The sequence below is a fragment of the Lissotriton helveticus genome, chromosome 2_1 (genome assembly GCF_964261635.1).
Source record: "Lissotriton helveticus chromosome 2_1, aLisHel1.1, whole genome shotgun sequence".
NCBI classification, from domain to species: domain Eukaryota; kingdom Metazoa; phylum Chordata; class Amphibia; order Caudata; family Salamandridae; genus Lissotriton; species Lissotriton helveticus.
The window spans coordinates 1,911,348,221-1,911,368,433 of record NC_136059.1 but is presented as its reverse complement, the minus strand read 5'-3'; the positions used below and the strand labels follow the sequence as shown (position 1 = coordinate 1,911,368,433).

Below are 20,213 nucleotides of genomic sequence, written 5' to 3'. Positions count from 1 at the left end.
CACTCTCCCTGCATCCGCCGAAACGACAGTAGAGAACATTCCTTCTCCTACCTCACTGCGAAATCCTGAAATAACCTCCCCCTTCACCTCCGGACCTCATCCTCTCTGTTGGAATTCAGGAAGGGACTCAAGACCTGGCTGTTCAACTGAATCCTCCCTGAGCATCAGATTCTCAGCACCTGGATACCATTATGGATAATTAGCTGTGCTTTATAAGTCAGGTTTGATGATGTTGGTGATGATGAGGATGTACTCAAAGGTCTACGTAAAAAGGAATATTTATCCATGTTGCTTTGCTGACAGTTTATCCCCCCCATCACCTTTGGCCCATCTTCAGCAGTTATGTGGTTTGTCTAAACCCACAAAACTGTGGATGCAGTGCAGCCTTGTTACCCTTCAGGGTGAGAGGGGAGGATTCAGTAGCCAGTTGACAAGGGGATGGTGTCCTTTCAGTGGATGAGTGCATGTACTGAAGGGAAGGGGGACACAGCACGCACTGTTGTCTACCTGGGAGGGACCTCCATCAGCTAGCCTTTGTTTTACTCCCTTCCGTGGACTACCAGTTTTCTCATCCCCTCCCCCTCTGCACCTGTTGTGGGTTGTGTAGCTACAACTTTGGACTTCCCTGTTGCTTCACATGCCCCTCTGTTGCCCAGTCTGGTATCCCCTCTCTCAGTGTCCTCATATTGGTTTACTAGTGTTGCCCCTCTTGATGGTGCCCTATCTGTGGCAGTGATCTTGTTTTTCTTGGAGAAGGAGGAAGAGAGGAGGCAGGTATTAGTTCTTTTGGGGTAGGAAGTCCGTCCTACCCCCATTTTTACCTTAATTCACATGCTTCTTTCATTTGGCTCACCACAGGCCCCGCCCTCCCCAGCATATAAGGGTCATCTTTTATTGCCCACCTTGGGCCCAGCAGCTGCAGCTCCCTCTCTGAAGGGCCTTCCAGACCTGCACCTCTCTCATGTCACAGCTGCATTCTGGCAACTGCTGCCACTGTCGTCCTGCTTCTGTCACTCCTGCTAATGGTTGGGTACTTGCAAACATTTCCCCTGGACAGCAAAGTATGTCTGTGGCATCCCCAAGGGCCACACACCGATGTCAGCAATGCGAGGGTCGGGTGATGAAAGGTAGGCGTAGGGGGGCGCAAACTAGATGCATGCTCTGGACAACAAACCAAGCCTTCATGGGACTTCTGTGTGCACCAATGCTCTATTCTCATGCACCAAAAATGTAAGTTAAAGCATTAACTTCTAATGTAAAACATGAGAGGGAAAGAGATACTCATTTAGTGGCTGAGTTGCAAAATGTGAAACAAGAAAACCTGGCATGAGACCAGGTTTCCCCACTAGATACATTGTGTGATCCTAGGCAATTGGTTCATTTCACTTTGCCTCCTATTTCTTCATGACCACATATGAGAGTTCTTAATATATACAAGTTTGGGATGTTTGCAATATAAAACCTTCTCTTGTATTTTATTTAATAAACTATAATGGTGTTTGAATTATATAACAAACAAGGCTACACACAAGGTGCACCTGACAAATGACTTGCCTCTTGGTTCACTAATAGCATTGTTTTCAGAATGGGGTGGCATAAATGTTTCTAAGATCATGTTTGAAAACAATCATTGCTAATAAATGGCTCTCAATGCAGTGCAATAATCTGATCTAGTAAGGTAAAACTCGAGTGCAAGTTACGAAAATACATTGCAGAGAGTTTATCATGTTTTTACATGTTTAGGGCAAGATGTCTTAAAAACTAAAGATGCTTCTAAAGATAAGATGTCTAGGACACCTTCTTTCTTCTTTACCGTTACTGCAGTTAACCTGTAAATGAAGTTTGCCCCTTTGTTTCACAGCTTCCTGAATTTTCCCGCTCTAACAAGTGAACAGCAGCCCAGTGCTGCTGTACACAAGGGGGCCGCAATTAAAGATCAGGAGTATTGCATGCGGCCCCCAGGCCATACTTTGAGTATCTCTGTGCTAATGGCTCAGGCCGTGGGTTACAGTCAACCTCTGGCCCTAGCATTGTCTTCTAGAGCAGCCGCTACTCTGTTCTGTCCCCAGATAAGCGCCATCAGATCTGTGCTCATTTGAATGCCCCACTGGTGCTGCTCCCTATTTTTTCCAGCCCGTCGTATTCCACTGGCACTTCTGCCTCACAGCGCACTTCTCTCACTAGTGCAGTACAGATAATGAAGCAGGTGGCAGAGAATTTTTTTTTTGTTGGGTTCAGGAGCTACGCAGTCATGGGTTCAGGAGCTACGCAGTCATGTGGCCAAGCTGGCCTGCATCAGGCCATGCTCTCCAGATCTCTCACTCTTGACAATACTGATACGGTGTCAGTGTAGCAGGAAAAAGGCAAAACAGCATTTACTTGGTGCTGAGGAGCATCACAGGACGTGAAACTGTGATGGTCATATCTCGCTTCCTTCCTAACTATTGCCTTGATTTGTGGAGTCTTCATACTGTTCTGAGGTGCCCATACAATAGATAAGAGTTTGCTATTCACAGCGGGTCTGAAGAAGCGGGTAAAGCTGTAAATCTTGGTGGGTCGTCTCGTTTTGGCAGGTCCTTTCAGTAGTGAATTCCAGAGGTAAATTCGAGAAATGTAGTTGATTTGAAATGTATCTTAGATAACATTGTGTGTGAGTAGGTGAACCTGTACTATTGCAGAATATGGAACCCTGGTGGGTTGCAGTGACACACATCGTAATGCAGTGATCTGTAATGTAATTGCTATGTAGATATGCATTATTATTATTAGAAGTAGTAGTAGTACTATTACTGGAAGTCAAAATAATGAAACTTATAGGAACAATAGGGAACAATTTTGTACATACCACATCCTCAATAACTGTTGACATAGCTGACTCTCAATAGGACCCCCTGATTCTATAGACAGTATTAGGACTGTCCTCCTATTCATGCAGCGTTCTTCTGCTAACTTCTGATTACCCGTAGAACTCAATTAGATACTTGATTTGAAAACACACGGAGTAAAAATGGCGGGTCCATTATCCCGCCCCACTTATAGTTCATTGCCAGTATGATTCGTGATGTCCGTCAGTTTCTGGTGGGACAATATGAATATTACTCCTGTCGCAGTTTTTGTTCCAGGACTAACTGATTCCTGGTGCTGTCAACTCTTGCTAGGAGCAATACAATCAGGGCACTATAGAACTGTTTGTTCTGCTAAACAGGTACTTTAAGTAGATCCATCTGCTATCTTCTGAACACAAATAATGTTTCCTTTTTGATAACTTACTTTGCATCAGTAGGATTTTGGCTATGCATTTTTGTTAAAATTGTGTTTGTTTTGTGCAAATGACAACCCCTTAAACATGTGAAGAACTGCACGTACTAAGAAGTTGTGGCGACCGTTAATCACAGACGCTGCCAAAGAGAACAATGTAAGCAATATCTGTCTAACACTGATGTAGAATAAGATGATTCAAATAAAAGATAATCCTTAGTGATAATTTTTTTAACCAATATAGAGCGCATACATCAAACATAAAAGTAAAATATACAAAGCCTAGCTCTTGTTGATACCTAATAATGTGAGCTACAGTTTTGCCTGCATAACTACATTAACAGCAACGACTGTCAGACCGGCTTTCCCGCCTGCTTGTACTCAGCAAGATGGAAGAGCCTGAAACCTAATCGCATTTAGCTCACTTGTATGCTCCCTTACATGAAGCTCAGAAACTAACCATTTCATAGCCCTTTTCAATAGCTTTGTTTTACCACAATTCCAAGGTTTCCAGCCTCAAATTAAGCCAGATGTTTTTAGGTGGGTGTCATCTGCTGTTCCAGCAATTTCTTTCAATGTTTCCCAGATTGTCTTCTTACAAAAGTGTTCTAAGGCACTGTCTACCACCAGATTCCACAGTCTGCTTTTCGATATAGTGGGTAATCAAATTCTATGCAGTCTCTCTTCAAATGAGCCTGGCTTTGCTTCCCTTTATCTGTACCATATGGAAGAATACCTGCAACTAGAATCAACGCTTGCAAACAAATTTCCAGGCAATTTCACCCAGGGCTATTGCTACGGGAGGCAATAAAGAGTTCTAAATAAGGTTACACTGTGTTTTATTCAACCACAGTTAAACTGGCCTAGAAAGGCTCTAGCCCATAATTCATTGCTGGAAATAATTATGTCTTGAAAGATTTTTTAACAGTGGAAGGATGGCTAAAATAAGCAGCAGCTCTTGGTATACGCGTCCATATGCGGGCAGAATAGGAGCGTATCAAGTGGAATGTTACATCTGGATATGTATATGCAGATGCACAGGTTATATCAATATCATCCAAGGCCCACCAACTATACAATTTGAGATCCTGACTAATAATTACCACATTAGATTTGGAATGACTAACTTTCAATGAATTTAGCCTGCAATATTTGCCTGATATAACTAAAGTATGTTCCATGCTGGTCCTGGTCTGGTTGAAAAGAACAGTGTCGGTGCATGTTGCCTAATACACAGTGGTTTCGCTCACGGCACTGGTGGACAAGCCCTCCATGATGACAAGGCTCAGCCAATTTCCACATCATGAAATTAAATTGCAAGGATGCAAGAACGTACTCTTGTTTTAAACCATTATTGGTCTAAGCTTTTTCTGTCAGTGAGACATTTTTACTCAGCATTACAGGTACCCAGGTGTTACGATACAAAATATTTATTCTTCTCAATAATGTTGGTGGGATTCCCCTTCTTTGTAACGTTGACTACTGTCAACCGTCAACCATTGTGTGAGGCTCTGAAAAAGATTTTAAACTCTATGAAGTAGGCAAACGTTTTATTACCTAAACACATTGTACCACCAACCAACAACAACAGGGCAACCATATTATGCAAAGAACCATAGTTTGGCATGAAGCCTGTCTGAATCCAAGGAAAAAATTTTGACGTCTGCTGCCCAAACTTGAAGTTCTTCTACGAGAATCAATCCATAGAGTTTTGAATCAATATGCAGTAGGGCTATTAATCGATAATTAACCGAATCAGATCAAACTTAGTGCATTTTGGGGGAATTGGGTGTAAAATGGAGCCCTCCCAGGGTTGTGGAATGGTGCCATTAAAATAGCATTCATTATATAAGGTACTTAGACTTCGGACCCTATAAACAGAGTGCCACTTAAATGAAGCTGTAGGTAGCTTGTTTTGCCACGTGGCTCCGGCAGCTCTACTCAGAATAATTTGATTGACAGCCCTATCTTGGTCTATTCAAGTTTGCTCCCCATGAGGTGCCAAATTATGAGCTTAGTCAGAGTTTAAATCAATAGACTGTGTGGGTTGGGCTTGGACAGTGACCCCTGATATGTATATCATTGGGCAGAGCCATTTTATCATGGGTTAGTAAAGTGGTGAGACATTTGAAACCTAATGTGGGGTAACATTATTTCCCCACAGTTTTAATTGGCCTATGTCGACCTATTAAGGTTTGTATCATGCACAATAGAAGTAATTATTATTTTAGAGTGAGTACTAACAAGAACAGTTTTCACAACTCAACACTACAATATGTGTTTCTTCACACCGGGCGGATGCAGACCGTGCACGACCTCAGTGGAGACTTCGACATTCCATTCTTGCTCTGAGTAAACAGTGAATTTACACATGAGCAGATTTTCAGTGCTTCTCCTATGAATGACAATACTTATCAGGAAACTTTATTTCTGACACTTCCAAATTGTGACCAGTCAGTACAGAAAAGAAATGGTAAGGCTTACCATGGACTTGGAATTATCCATGCCTATTTCTATATCTTTTTTCAGTCTTCTTGTCCGGCACCTGGAGAAGTTAAAGATCTTGATGATGAGATATACAAAGGATTTGGGACTTGGTACAACACTGAATGGTGGAGGCAAAGTCTTTCCATCGTCAAAGTAAGACAACCATAGTTTAGAGCGTGCAAACTTCCACTCCACGTCGCTGTCATCCTATGTAAGAAGATACAAAAAACAGTAGAGCGTTCCACCTTCCTTTGAAATGCTTTTTGACTTTTTATAAAATATGTTCTGTGCAATCATTCACAAAAAAGTACATCATTTATTTTCCCCAAAGGGCATTGCTCACAGCTGTGTCCGGCAAGGTTAACCACCTTAATCGCACTGGAGTTGGACTGAGAGGGGTGGGAAGAAACCCCCCCCCAATATCACATGCATTTTATTGTGTGACACAAATATGGTATCCACTGCATCAATCTAACAAACGAATCACAAGGTAAGTCTATGTATGCAAATGTACGCAAAGCAGTAATGTACGTATCTTCATAGTGCAGTGATAGGTGATCAAGTGGGTGCCATATTGTTGTAAATCAGTATTGTCAAACTCGAGATAGTCTCATATAACCTTGGGGTGACTTCTTTATTGAAGATGGAGCCACAAGCAAGAGCTCTCCATGTGCATTTTCGGTTTTTCACTTCTTTCTTTTCCTGCTCTTTCTTTCACCCCCCACTTTCTATCATCCCCATAGTAGGACAGGCTAAAGGGGGACATCCGATCATGTAGACAACTTACCTGTATAGTCTCAGGTAAAGCTAGATTGTGATGTCACGCGGCGAAGTGTAAGCAATGCTAAATGTATGTGTAATTTTTTTTTTTATAAAATACTTTGAAATTTAAAAAAACAACTGCCAGTAACCATTTCTTCAAAACAAGTTTGCTGGCGGGTGAACCAGCAGTTCTTTGCATCAATATATTCATTATGTACTAAGCTCGTATTGAATTGCTGAGTTAGTTTTCATTAAAGGCATTTATACTATTGAAAATGTAGTCATTCAGCTTGAAGCCGATGTCAACACTGAAACACATACGGTCAAAGTGCATTTAGGAAAAACACTGTAAGATTGTTTATATTTTTGTATATGTTGGTTGACTTGATTCTTTGGTACGGATTGGAAGTGTACTTAAACTAGCTTTGGCTTGTGATAGAGTTTGTGACAAGTGTTGATTCTGTTTCTAAAACAAAATCTGCTGTAAGTCACTGAATGGCCTTATTCGCCAACTGACACAACAAACCGGGCATGATGGGAAGGATGCTGAGTTCAAAATACACAAAAAAAGTTCAACAGCAACAAAGATCACATTGGTGAGAAGGATGAAAGGGCAGTGGTTTGCAATTCAAAACAAACTGTGCTGTGGGTCCCAAAATACCTGAGAGACAAGAACGATTCCATACTATTTACAATATGCACAACTTTAAATCTGAAATTGTAACCTTATCAGAAATATGGAACCTATCAAAGCAACAAAATGTGCCACTGGTGATGGGCCAGCTGAAAGGAGCTTGAAATGTGATATTTCCAAACTTCAACAAAGAACAACATTTTATTTTGAATATAAGTTGTTCGACTTAAGATGTGTAAAACTTCCACTACTGAAAGGTGATTTTTTTTCTGGGTTCAGAGGCTCAGAGTCAAAGCTCTGAGATTGCCCATGGAATCTATAGTCGTCAAGTCCTGAGACTTAATATCAATAATATATTGATCAGCCTATGAAGGTGGTATTGATGAACATTTCTTATTCTTCTTAATACATTTTCGGGGAGAGCCAATCAATAAACATACATTTATGGTAATTCCAGAAATCCTACGCCAAAGCTCTCTCTCTTATAACTATCCCACGCCTATCTACTAGCACTTTATGGCTGAACCAGAAAAAGCTTATTAAGTTGTGGGAGCAACAATAACGCCCTACGAAAGTGGATAAAAATACCTTGTTTAGGTCTACTCAGTATACCAGAAACCAGTATCTGGCCAACCAAGTCAAAGTTGATGGGGCACGGACTTTAGATTATGCCATTGTTTTGAGCTTTGACTGAAGTCAATGAAACCAAAAGCGCTAGAGCAGATTCACAAAAAACACAGATGGATATTAATGTCTCCACCTGAACATACTTTTACACGTCTTTCCAATTCACAAACTTTCCCAGGACAAAGCTGGAAAGCTAGTCCAGGTGCAGGCTTCCAAGCACTTAGAGGGAATGTCGTGTGAAATTTCCAGAGGGCTCCGATTTCCTTGTATGGAAATGTATAACGTCTGATTTTAAGCACAGGGGAATCGAGCACATTTTTTTGTTTTTTAGAGTCGGGAAACATTTTTCTTCATGGATAAACCCCTTCCCCCTACTCTCCCATCAAATCTGGGGGTAATCTGTTCCCCTACCCAATCTAGAAAAGGAGTTACTCCAGCTCGTCGATGGAGTACATTTCTGACCATTTTCATGGGGGGAATAGGTTATACTGTAGTTTCTGAATGCTGTCAAACAATTTTTTTTGCGGGCGTGCACAAACTTACAAAGCAAACTATGCCCACTTCCCACCCCTTGATGGATTTTCGACTGCAGACATCGGTGCACTTTTGGTGGAGAAATCCAGGGGCATATTATCAAGTAAGGGCGTTACATTATCGCCGCTTTTATAGGCAGGAAACTGCCGATAAAGCGGCGATAATGGGCTTGATAATATGCTCTATGAATTCCAATCGAAGCCCATGTTCGATGTGAAGACATTTGCAAATGTATACATAGTTTTACAGCTGAAAATACCTCGATTTATGCCAGCCAGGAACTCATAAAAGGATTCCTGGCAGTTTAAATTGATTTAAAAAACTGGGGGGCATATTATCAAGTAAGGGCGTTACATTATCGCCGCTTTTATCGGCAGGAAACTGCCGATAAAGCGGCGATAATGGGCTTGATAATATGCTCTATGAATTCCAATCGAAGCCCATGTTAGATGTTCGATTGGAATTCATAGAGCATATTATCAAGCCCATTATCGCCGCTTTATCGGCAGTTTCCTGCCGATAAAAGCGGCGATAATGTAACGCCCTTACTTGATAATATGCCCCCCAGTTTTTTAAATCAATTTAAACTGCCAGGAATCCTTTTATGAGTTCCTGGCTGGCATAAATCGAAGCCCATGTTAGATGTGAAGACATCTAACATGGGCTTCGATTGGAATTCATAGAGCATATTATCAAGCCCATTATCGCCGCTTTATCGGCAGTTTCCTGCCGATAAAAGCGGCGATAATGTAACGCCCTTACTTGATAATATGCCCCCCAGTTTTTTAAAGAAATTTAAACTGCCAGGAATCCTTTTATGAGTTCCTGGCTGGCATAAATCGAGGTATTTTCAGCTGTAAAACTATGTATACATTTGCAAATATCTTTGGTAGAATCTTTCTGCAAATATGTACATGGCTTTGCTTCTTCTTATATTCTGATTCTAGTCTATTCTCTTTCCATAAAGGGAACCATGAGAAATGTGTTTTCTAATAATCAGTACGCTGGATGCTTTGTCGTTCTTTTATTTACTCAATACATCATTACCTTTTCTTAGTGTTACGCATGCATCTTTCCTACATTACTCTTAAAGAACGTAACTACTTCACAGACATAAAAAGTTTGACACATGTCTGTGACTGTTTAAGACATTTCTATACATCTGGGTGAGATAAGGTGATTTTGCTTTTGGATAATGTTGTGATTTTGAGCTTGTGCTTAGTATCATTTTAAGTTAGAATAGGGCCCATAGGTGGTGCAAAGTGCACATCCACAATTTTTAAGCAAGGCCTGCTTCTTGGGTGAAATCACGTGTTCTTTTATTTGTTCTTATAGATGTTAATTCATGTGTCAACCAACCATGTTTAAGACAGGGAATAGTTACTGATGATGCATTGAGTGGGATAAGTTTGATGAGGATGAATGTCAGCGAGAGGTGTTGAACGGTTATCATTCGATTGTTAGGTAAAGAGGTGGCTAGCTGACAGTGGAAGATATGACGGTCCAGTTTCTTCCAGAGTTATTGTTTAGGGTTTTTGGGTGTAGCCTGCATCAACCTGCATTGGTAGCACTAATATGTTCTGGTTGATCTGAATTATATCATGGTCAGTCAGGGTGATGATATTTTCGGTCACTGTGATCAGGTTACCAGAGGGAATACTGCATCATGTGTATGGCAACCATAAGCTTAGGATTTCAGATCAGGTGTCCTAGATTAAGTGAAAGCATGTTAGGAAGCATTTAATTTTCGACAGTTCAGCTTTAGCAAGCCAGGTATTCAGGTCTCCAAGTGTGCAAAGATTATATGTAAATTTGATATCAAAGTCAAAGAAAGTCTCAGCAAATGTGGAACCTTTATGGGGACATCTGTAAATAATAATAAATTAAGATGTGACATTGGAGATGGGGTGCATTCGACAACTGGAGATTGGCCTTCTAGAGCTGTGTAATCTTTGACAGAGTTCGTAGAGACCGTGATTTTGTAGACACTGGCTTGCCCTTTTCCAGTATTTTGTAAATCTGGGTAATAACTTCATATAGATTTCAGTGATTGAGCGTAGAGCAGGACTTGATTCTGATATAATTAAAAATATTTTGAATGCTTTGTTCATTGATAGTGTATTTCAGTTGAGATAGCGATTGGGGTGGGTCAACTTTAGAGGTTGGAGGACATTCATGTGGGTTTATTAGAGGTTTGATGGGAAACCAGAAATAGAATAGGATGACTGACTGCCTCAAGCAAGCTGAGTAGTGACTTTACAAAGTTGGAAAAAGTAGAAAAGGAGAGGGAAGTAGAGTGCTGTTGAAAGGGTTACTAAGAAAGTTAGTCCTGAGAGATTAAGGCAAAGTAGAAGTGAGAACTTAGAAAAGAGAAACAGGAAGAATGGAGAGGTTAGAAGAAAGAGAGGGTTGATGTGGTACTGAAATAGAAAGTAGGGGTGGAAGGTCCAGGGAGAATTCTGGATATTTAAGGTTGGTGTAAACCACAGATACAGGCGTAAGGATGAAAGCAGGTGGAAGTGAATGTTCCCCAGTGAAAAGCTTCTTTCATCTGAAACTATGGCTCTAGAAATACAGGAGGCTCTAGTAGTATTAGATCTGTCAGTGACTTCTGTTAGTCTTAGACATCAGCAATTAAGGACTATCTGGCTGCTCTACTGCACGTCTAAATGTATCTAGAAATGGGCAGTATTCCAAGCCCCTGATAAATCATATTGTACTAAATGCTGCTGCTTTGCAGCGGATCTATCACATATGTTTGTGGATTGCTCTTCACTCCAAAACTTTTGAGGTAACCTATCTTTACTGCTAGCAGAATACGTAGGGTATGAACTTCAACTGACCAATAAGGAAATCCTGTTGACGTGTAAGCAGAGCTGTGCTGGCTATTTAGGGTCAATGCTATCGATCATAATTGTTAGCGCTCGCTTATGTATCGCAAGAGCCTGGATCAACCCTTTGCCACCAAAAGTTTAAAATGGTGGGCAATGTTGCTACAGATATACATTGAGTCGGCATTAGCCAAGGCTAGATGACCCCGAACCATCAAGAAGTTCGAAAAGATCTAGTCCAGTCTTCACTGGGAATAGCTTTGGGACTGGCATAACGTAATCTGATCTAATACATATCTGTCTTATTCATTGCTTTTCAAAATGTCTTTCTCTATCTCTTCATGCTTTCCTTTCTCCCGTTTTCTGCATTAGTATTTAATGCTGTTAACAAACAATTATGGATTTTTCATTCTTTGTATTTATTGTATTGTTTCATCGAATACTGGCTCCAGTAACAATAAAACAATTAAAAAAACCTTTTAACAACATTCAATGTTTACACTTAAAATATATGAGAGGAACAAAAATATGGAAGGGATAGGTAGCAACAGGCCTTACCTCAATTTCTTGATATGAGCTGTTGATCATGGCAATCAGCATGTTGAGAAGGACCACGACCATTGTCACATTGTAGATCCCATACAGGATGTAGCCGATATTCTCTATGAATTTATGATCATACTTAAGAACAACTGAGGTTACTTCAGACAAACCGAATATGGACCAAAACAAAGTCTTAAAGCTTTCTTCAACCCTAGAGGTGCAGAGAAAATAACTTGTAATTCAGAATATAAAGGGAGAAATCCATTTCCAATCATTAATGAAAATATATCTTTATTTTACTAATACATTGGCTAGAGGAAAGAGAAGGCACTTTTCCTCACGACCATAACTTCTGAAATCCTCCTTCATTGTTCACCAGACTACTCAGTGCTGATTTACATATATTGCACTGGTGATTGAGCAATTTTGCACTGGTGGCTGGGCGAATTTACATCTACATCTGCTATAAAGAGACAGCACAAACTTACATTTGTACTGACCACTAAAGTGCAAGCACAGCGTTGTTACACTGGTCTGGCAAAGTTAAGGTGGGAAAAAATTGTAATGTGTCTCACAAGTGCAGAATTACTACTTCACCAGTGTGGTGCACTTAATCTGGGCTCTGGGGTTTAACTGAATAGCGTTTATTTGCGAAATGTAGTTAAAAATGATGAAGAGCGTTATACCTTTTATGAGGTGTGATAAAATCACCCCTAAAAACTAAACAGACAGAGGTGACTTTAGAGATAAACTTCTCTGAAATGGCAGCACCAATGCATACTAGTGCTAAGTTACTACACTTAAATATCAAAATTTGTGAAACGATCTTGAAAGCAACAGATTTTCCTCAATGTATGCTCACGCTGGTATGTGTCTTTGTTTTTGTGATTATGACACAGTGGTACAACTCTTTGGCTAAGGTTATATTGTGTTTCCACAGTGAGATTATTAGTTCTTTCTATGGAAATTTACAAACCGTTGAAGTTATGCTCACAAAAATATGCATACATTAACATATTGATATTATATTAAGAAGTGTGTTCAAATGGTTCTAAACATTTTGAACGTCCTAAATTATAGACGTCTGAAATGTCTGCAGTAATTTTTGTTAGATTTCACAACACCAGAACTACCAATTTGACCCATTACAGAACCTTGTCAGTTTTTCTTAGACAACAGTCCTTTTGTAATACATGGAAAACGCACTATAGGTGTCCGCATGCATAGTAAGTGATTCTGGATTATTTGCCAAGTCTGGTGAAAGGCAAAATTCATGATAGGGTGGTAGCAAAACAAACATTCACGCTCACACACGCACGCTCACACACACACACACACACACACAGGCACGCACACACTACAGTCATTATTTTTTTTAATTGGAATTAAAGTTTAACACCATACAATGCATATGATGTTGTGACACTACAAACGTTAATAGTCTCAAAAATTCTTTTTTTAAAGTCAGATAGATGAAAATATATGGCAAAATTGGGATAGTAATTAATAATATCTTCAAGAAAACTATTGAGATAATATCTCAATGACTTAATACGCCATATTTAACTTAGAAAATGAATGCCTTGAAGTGTTTGCAATTTGGAATCCTAACGCGTTACAATACAAAATGTTGAAATATTTGCTGAAGAATAATCGTATCTCACCCTAAATGTGCAACACCGTAGCACACATAACACATGACGCAATACAACATTGCCACCAGTGATGTCATTGGTATTGCATTGGTGGCAGGCCAATCAAAGGCCACCACTCTCATAGTAAGCAAGCTGATGGCTTGAACTCGGTTCAGAGCACCAGTTTATTTGTTTCGTTTAGTTGTGGCCGTATGTCTGCATTACGTATGTGTGATTAGAGGGTACCTAAAGCTGCGGCATTCCCGTGACATGCATTGTGTGGCTGTATGCCAATGCCAATAGTTTTAACTAAAATGAGAGCATACAAAGCCATGCCCTCAGCAAAGAAAACAACGCTTGATGACTACGCCACCCTCTATCATTGTATGGCTGAGCCTGAAAACATCAGCAGCAATCACAAGAGGACAGAAAACAGATATACGTAGGCTGTCATTGTCAACCAGTCACTGCCTGTCACTTTCGCCATAACTCATGTTCTATTGTCTCAGTTCTGATTCAACCACACCACTGTGGATGCTTGTGCTACAGGTCTGCATGGGGACCGATATTGAACCAACATGGAAGCTCAGCAAACATCTGATCCCTGAACATCCATGCAGGCCATGTGCCGAAGTCATGTGGCCCTACCTGTCCTTCAAACACCACCGCAGATTATCTGAAGCGTAAGTACATATGCCTAGTTGTGTGTATCTGAGTGTGTATGAGCGTTTGACTGATATGCCTGACAATGTGATGGCTCACCCTAGTACATTGTGACCATTTATAGCATAATGCCGACCCTCCCTAACATGATTATGACAATCCATAGGATATTGTGGCCATGTCTAGCATTGAAAATAGGCATCTCTGGGAGTATGATCACCACTGGCTGTGATGGAGTGCAGCTCAGATACAGTCACCAGGTTAGGCCCGCAGAAGTTTACTTTCTCAGGTCCGTGCCAATGGTCCCATTCGCATTGAAGAGGGGCCGTGAGGAGAGGAGAAAGCATCGCATGAGGCTATCGGCGTAGCGCGAAGAGCCGGTCAGCGTTGCAGGTAGGCATTGCTGGAGCTTGCCGTTAGCGGCCCGGGTGAGCGTTCGATGCTGAAGCGCGAAGAGTCAGGCTGACAGAGTTTCTCTCTGAATCGCAGTGCGGGCAGTGATGTCCTAGTGCAAACTGGCCCATTCACTAAGAGCCAAAAAAGCTTAATTTGAGTTCACTGAGCCACACCAACTGTCCAGGACCTGAGGGGCACCATGTGAAGGGTATAGAACTCATTGCAGTCTATGGGATGGTGAAGAATGTTTGGGAACATTTTATGTCCATGAGCCTCAGATAAGTAGGCTAACAGGCCAGCCCTCTGAGTCACTATTGGAGCCCTGGGTTCAAGATGAAGTTGCAAGTCCAATTCTTCCTCCCCAGGCACGAGGGCAGCATGTCAGCACAGCAGAGCAGCATTTCCTTCAGAGCATTAGTCCAGCACAATGGCATTCCTTTCAGCAGCACAGTAGTCCTTCCTCCTGGTAGAGTATTCACAGGTAAAGTAGTGTACTGAAGAGTTGGTGTCTGAGGTCCAGTATTTAAACACAGTTGTGCCTTTGAAGTGGGAAAAAGCTTCCGGAGGCATGCCCTTGTGCCTTCCTGACCCAGCCTCCAGACTAACTACAAGGGGTTGCAGCCCTTTGTGCAGAGACTGTCCTATTCAAATGAAAGTGGGGTTAGGTCCAGCTCTTCCCTCCCAACCTGCCAGTGATGGTCCATCCAGTCACGCCTAACCTCCCCATTGTGCATAGCTGCGTAGGACGAATACACAAAGTTTAACTGTCAGCTACACCCAGTCATGCAACCCAGAGACAGGCTGCAGATACCAAATAGCTATGGTAAGAAAATGCCAACTTCCTAAAAGTTGCAAATTCAGAATTGCATTTTAAAATCCAACTTAAATATAAGCTAGGTGTTTAAATTGTGATTCCAGAGACATAGGGGAGGTAGTCCTGACCGGTTCTATATTTCGTTCTCTGTACTATTGCCTATAAACTACTGAATTGTATCTATTTAAATGTATAAATTGTGTTTTTTAACTTTGCTTACTTTTATGCTTTTCATGAGTGTGTTAAACTCAGTGCATCTTTGGCTATTTTTGCATTGGCACCCGGTCGGGGGTTAGTTTCCCGGGCAGCCCTTTTGTTGAGCCACTTGCTTTCATTAGTCAGCGCTCTAGTCTTTGCACGCCGTCCTGCCTCGGTTGCTACTTAATGGGCAGTGAACGGATGCGCGGCGCCTGACACGTTCTTTATTTCGTTCCCTGTACTATTGCCTTTGCACTACTGAATTGCATCTATTTTAACGTATCAATTGTTTTTTTTTTAACTTTGCTTACTTTTATGCTTTTCCTGAGTATGTTAAACTCAGTGCATCTTTGGCTATTTTTGCATCGGCACCCGGTCGGAGGTTAGTTTCCCGGGCAGCCATTTTGTTGAGCCACTCGCTTTCATTAGTCAGCGCTCTAGTCTTTGCAAGGGGTCCTGCCTCGGTTGCTACTTAAGGGGCAGTGAACGGACGTGCAGCACCTGACAGTTTCTTTATTTCGTTCCCTGTACTATTGCCTTTGCACAACTGAATTGTATCTATTTTTACATATAAATTGTGTTTTTTAACTTTGCTTACTTTTATGCTTTTCCTGAGTGTGTTAACCTCAGTGCATCTTTGGCTATTTTTGCATCAGTACCCGGTCGGGGGTTAGTTTCCCTGGTAGCCATTTTGTTGAGCCACTCGCTTTCATTAGTCAGCGCTCTAGTCTTTGCAAGCGGTCCTGCCTTGGTTGCTACTTAAGGGGCAGTGAACGGATGCGCAGCGCCTGACAGGCTCTTTATTTCGTTCCCTGTACTATTGCCTTTGCACTACTGAATTGCATCTATTTTAACGTATCAATTGTTTTTTTTAACTTTGCTTACTTTTATGCTTTTCCTGAGTATGTTAAACTCAGTGCATCTTTGGCTATTTTTGCATCGGCACCCGGTCGGAGGTTAGTTTCCCGGGCAGCCATTTTGTTGAGCCACTCGCTTTCATTAATTGAATTGAATGGCGATTTATAGAGCGCCTAGTCACCCGGAAGCATCCCAGCGTTAAACCAGATAAAGGGACCAAAGCAAAAAACAAAGAAGTAGCGTGAATCATTAAGGAAAAAGGTGGGTTTTCACGAGTTTCAGAAACCGCAGATGGCATGATTCAGCACGCAGTTTCAAGGGGAGGGAATTCCTCAGTTTAGCTGTATTTACCGAGAATCGCCGTCCTCCAGTGCGTGCCTTTTTTACTCTGGGCACGATGACCAAACGTTCATGATCAGAACGAAGAGGTCTGCTGGCTTTGTAAGGCACGACTAAGTTCTTCAAAATGGGGGGCCCCTCGCCCTGCAAAAGTTTATGTGCAATGCACAAGGATTTAAATTTCACCCTTTCGCGTATCGGGAGCCAGTGCAGCAACTTAAGTGCTGGTTTAGCTGACATTCTAACTGAAGTGCCCGTGAGAAGCCTCGCTGCGGCATTCTGGATCTGTTGAAGTTTGTTAAATGTAGTTTCAGGAGCACCCAGGAAGATAGCGTTGCTGTAATCCAATCTGGACAGGATCAGTCCTTGGATCAGCAGCTTCCTAGAAGGCTGCGGAAGAAGTGGCAGGACTTTTCGAGCCGATCGAAGGAGTCCAAAGCAAGCTCCCGCCATTTTTTTGGCCTGGGTCTTGAATGAAAGATCCTGTTCCATCCAGAACCCCAGGCTTTTAATCTCATTTTTAGGGCAGGGGAGCTCGCCCAAACAGGTGGGCCAGATGGTCGAAGGCAATGTGGACCCCTTATACCCTAGTAGCATAATATCGGTCTTAGACCCATTCAGTTTAAGAGAGGATTCACACATCCAGGCAGGAGTGAAGAGAGTCCGGACACTGGGCAAGCTGGGATAAGGAGACCACCAGTTGGGTGTCGTCTGCGTAGCTCACGGTTTTGATCCCAAACGGAGCAACCACCTCCTCCAGTGGGGCCATATACAATGTGAGGCTTAGGGATGAGCCCTGTGGCACCCCACACTGGAGGGGAATTGCAGCCGATCGTGAGTTACCCTCCCAGACCTGAAAGGTGCGGTTGCTAAGAAATGAAATAAGCCAGGACAAGGCTGTCCCTACCACACCTACATCTTTCAGTCGCTGAATTAAGACCTGATGATTAACAGTGTCAAAAGCAGCACTTAGGTCCAGGAGGATCACTGCCACTGATCTTCCAGAATCCAAAATGCATCTCGCCTCCTCAACGACTGCCAGGAGGGCGATGTCCGTACCCTGGCCAGGGCGGAAGCCAGTTTGCGAGTTCCGAAGCAGGCCATTGGACTCTAGGAAATGAGAAAGTTGTTGATTAACTAACCTTTCCGTGATCTTACTAAGACCAGGGAGTAGTGAAATCGGCGTGAAATTGGCCAATTCCGCCGGATCTAGGTGTGGCTTTTTAAGAAGTGCTTTCACAATGGCTCCCTTCCAGCCAGGTGGGACAACTCCCTGCAAAAGAGAGGCATTAATAAGTTCTGTAACCGGTATAGCAATAGTGGTCGCTATCTGTTTCAAGATCCGCAGGGGTACCGGATCACTAGGAGAACCACTTTTGATGACGGCCAGAGCTTTGAGAACCTCATCCACTGAGACTGGACCAAAAGCGTGGAGCTGAGTGTCGGGTGTGGCAAGCCGACTGCTTATATCTATTCCACGATCAACCTGGGGCAGAGAAGTTAGGATGTTATGAATTTTGGAGTCAAAATAGTTCGCCAGTTTATTGCATTTGGCTCCTGAGGTGTCTTGAGCCAGAGAGGGTTCAGGCACCTTGAGCAGTTCCTTGACGATTAAGAAGGTTTCTCTAGAAGAGTTAGAAGAGTTTTTAATTCTTTCATCGAAGAATTGTCTCTTGGTGCTGCGAAGGGCAGCCTTATATGCTCTAATAGCAGTGCGATACTCATCTTTGCTGGATTCCGCCCAGTCTTTCGTCCAGGAACGCTCGAGCTTCTTACATCCTTTTCTTAGGAGTTTCAGCTCGGGAGTATACCAGGGAGCAGAGCCAGCTCTCTTCTCCTTTTTCTGAATAGTTTTCTTGGGAAGAATAGAGTCAAGTGAGTTAGTAAGCCAGTTTTCAAAGTTCGTATCTGCAACCACGGGATCAAGAACTGGAGGGGGATAGGAGTATTCAAGTTTGGAGATCCAATTCTCAACAGAAAGCTTGGACCAAACCCTATCTACGATACGTGTATTGGGTGTTGTAATGGCACTGCAACAACTTGCCAGGAAAAAGGGACCATGAAATGGTCTGTCCACGGGAGGGGATAGGGTGGTCTGGCTTTAAATGCACGTGCGTTGGTAAAGATCGGGTCAAGCAGATGTCCCTTGTTATGCGTTGCCCCAGTATTGACCAATTCCAGCTCATAAGATGTAAGGTCGAGTTGGAGGTCCGTCGCCACCAAGGCCAGAGGGTCATTAAAATGGAGATTAAGATCTCCCAAAATCATAAAATTAGGAGCAGAGGATGCCAGTACAGTAACTGTTTCCATCAACGCGCTAGCAAAATGGCTGGGGCACCCCGGTGGGCGGTATACCAGTAAACCAGAGAGGGAGACTGTAGGTGATATTTGTAAAGAAAAAGAACAGCTCTCACAGTCTGCAGTGCCACTATCCTTCGCCCTACATACGAATTTATCCTTATACAATATGGCCAGGCTGCCCCCTCTACCAACGGGCCTGTTCTGAAAGTGGATAAGGAAGCCTTGGGGGAGGGCGCGTACAATATCGGCCTCAGAATTATGTGTAAGCCACGTCTCCGTGAGGAACAGGATATCTAACTTATGATCCTGCAGTAGAAAGCTAATCTCTAGGGAATGTTTAGGGAGGGACCTACAATTCAGAAGGGCCATTTGTAAGGAGTCCTGTTCATTAATAGACAGGGGTGAGCTGCATTGATCGCAGTGGGTAAAAACATTTTCCCCTTTATGCATGTAGTGGCAATTCGTATTCTTTAAGGATCTAAGTAGCACGAGATCTCCTCGTGAATAGCTGATACGACCCCCTGTAGAATCGGGCATAGGTTCTGGCCCTGGGTCCGGCTGGTCCTGGTCGGGCCCAGACGGGCTTGCCTCTGGCGCGCCCGCTGCGCCCGCCCGCTGCGCGGACGAGAGGTAACGTTAATTTTGTAGTGCGCATGCCCAAATCGCACGTCGCACTATAGCGCTAACCTGGTACCTCCGCAATATGGCGCCCAAAGTCTGCGCCTGAGGGGGTGAGGCCAGGTAACCCAGCAAGCCCTGAATCGGCTTCCCAGTGATAGTAACAGTCCGAGGAGGGGGGTGAACAGCCCAGAGAGGCAGGAGGCGAACAAGGGGAAGTTAAAAGCAATTTTCAGCAAACGAGCAAGAAATTATAAAACGCGGCGCAACAAAGGTTAAAATACAATGTCACCACAGTGAGTACCCTGGCGCCCGGCTTTTCGCCTCAGGAGCCCTGAATCTAGTAAGAAAGTGCCCGCTTCAGGCGTCCAATTTGTAGTGCGCGTGCCCAAATCGCACGTCGCACTAGAGCGCTAACCTAGTACCTCCGCAATATGGCGCCCAAAGTCTGCGCCTGAGGGGGTGAGGCCAGGTAACCCAGCAAGCCCTGAATCGGCTTCCCAGTGATAGTAACAGTCCGAGGAGGGGGGGGGGAACAGCCCAGAGAGGCAGGAGGCGAACAAGGGGAAGTTAAAAGCAATTTTCAGCAAACGAGCAAGAAATGAGGCGCAACAAAGGTTAAAATACAATGTCACCACAGTGAGTACCCTGGCGCCTGGCTTTTCGCCTCAGGAGCCCTGAATCTAGTCGTCTAGTTAGTCAGCGCTCTAGTCTTT

General features: G+C 42.9%; 1 protein-coding gene and 1 long non-coding RNA gene across 3 annotated transcripts in view; one reads left to right on the top strand and one right to left on the bottom strand.

The window, feature by feature from the left end:
* TRPC3 (transient receptor potential cation channel subfamily C member 3) overlaps nucleotides 1–20,213 on the bottom strand; it is a 697,537-nt gene that overhangs the window by 47,533 nt on the left and 629,791 nt on the right. Inside the window, exons 8-9 of the mRNA XM_078676843.1 lie at nucleotides 11,692–11,887; nucleotides 5,743–5,952 (exon numbers count right to left, since the gene is read on the bottom strand). Of these exons, the coding sequence (XP_078532969.1) occupies nucleotides 5,743–5,952; nucleotides 11,692–11,887 (406 nt within the window). The remainder of the gene's footprint in view (nucleotides 1–5,742; nucleotides 5,953–11,691; nucleotides 11,888–20,213) is intronic.
* LOC144818937 (uncharacterized) overlaps nucleotides 1–20,213 on the top strand; it is a 324,952-nt gene that overhangs the window by 63,849 nt on the left and 240,890 nt on the right. The gene's annotated exons all lie outside the window — the stretch shown is intronic.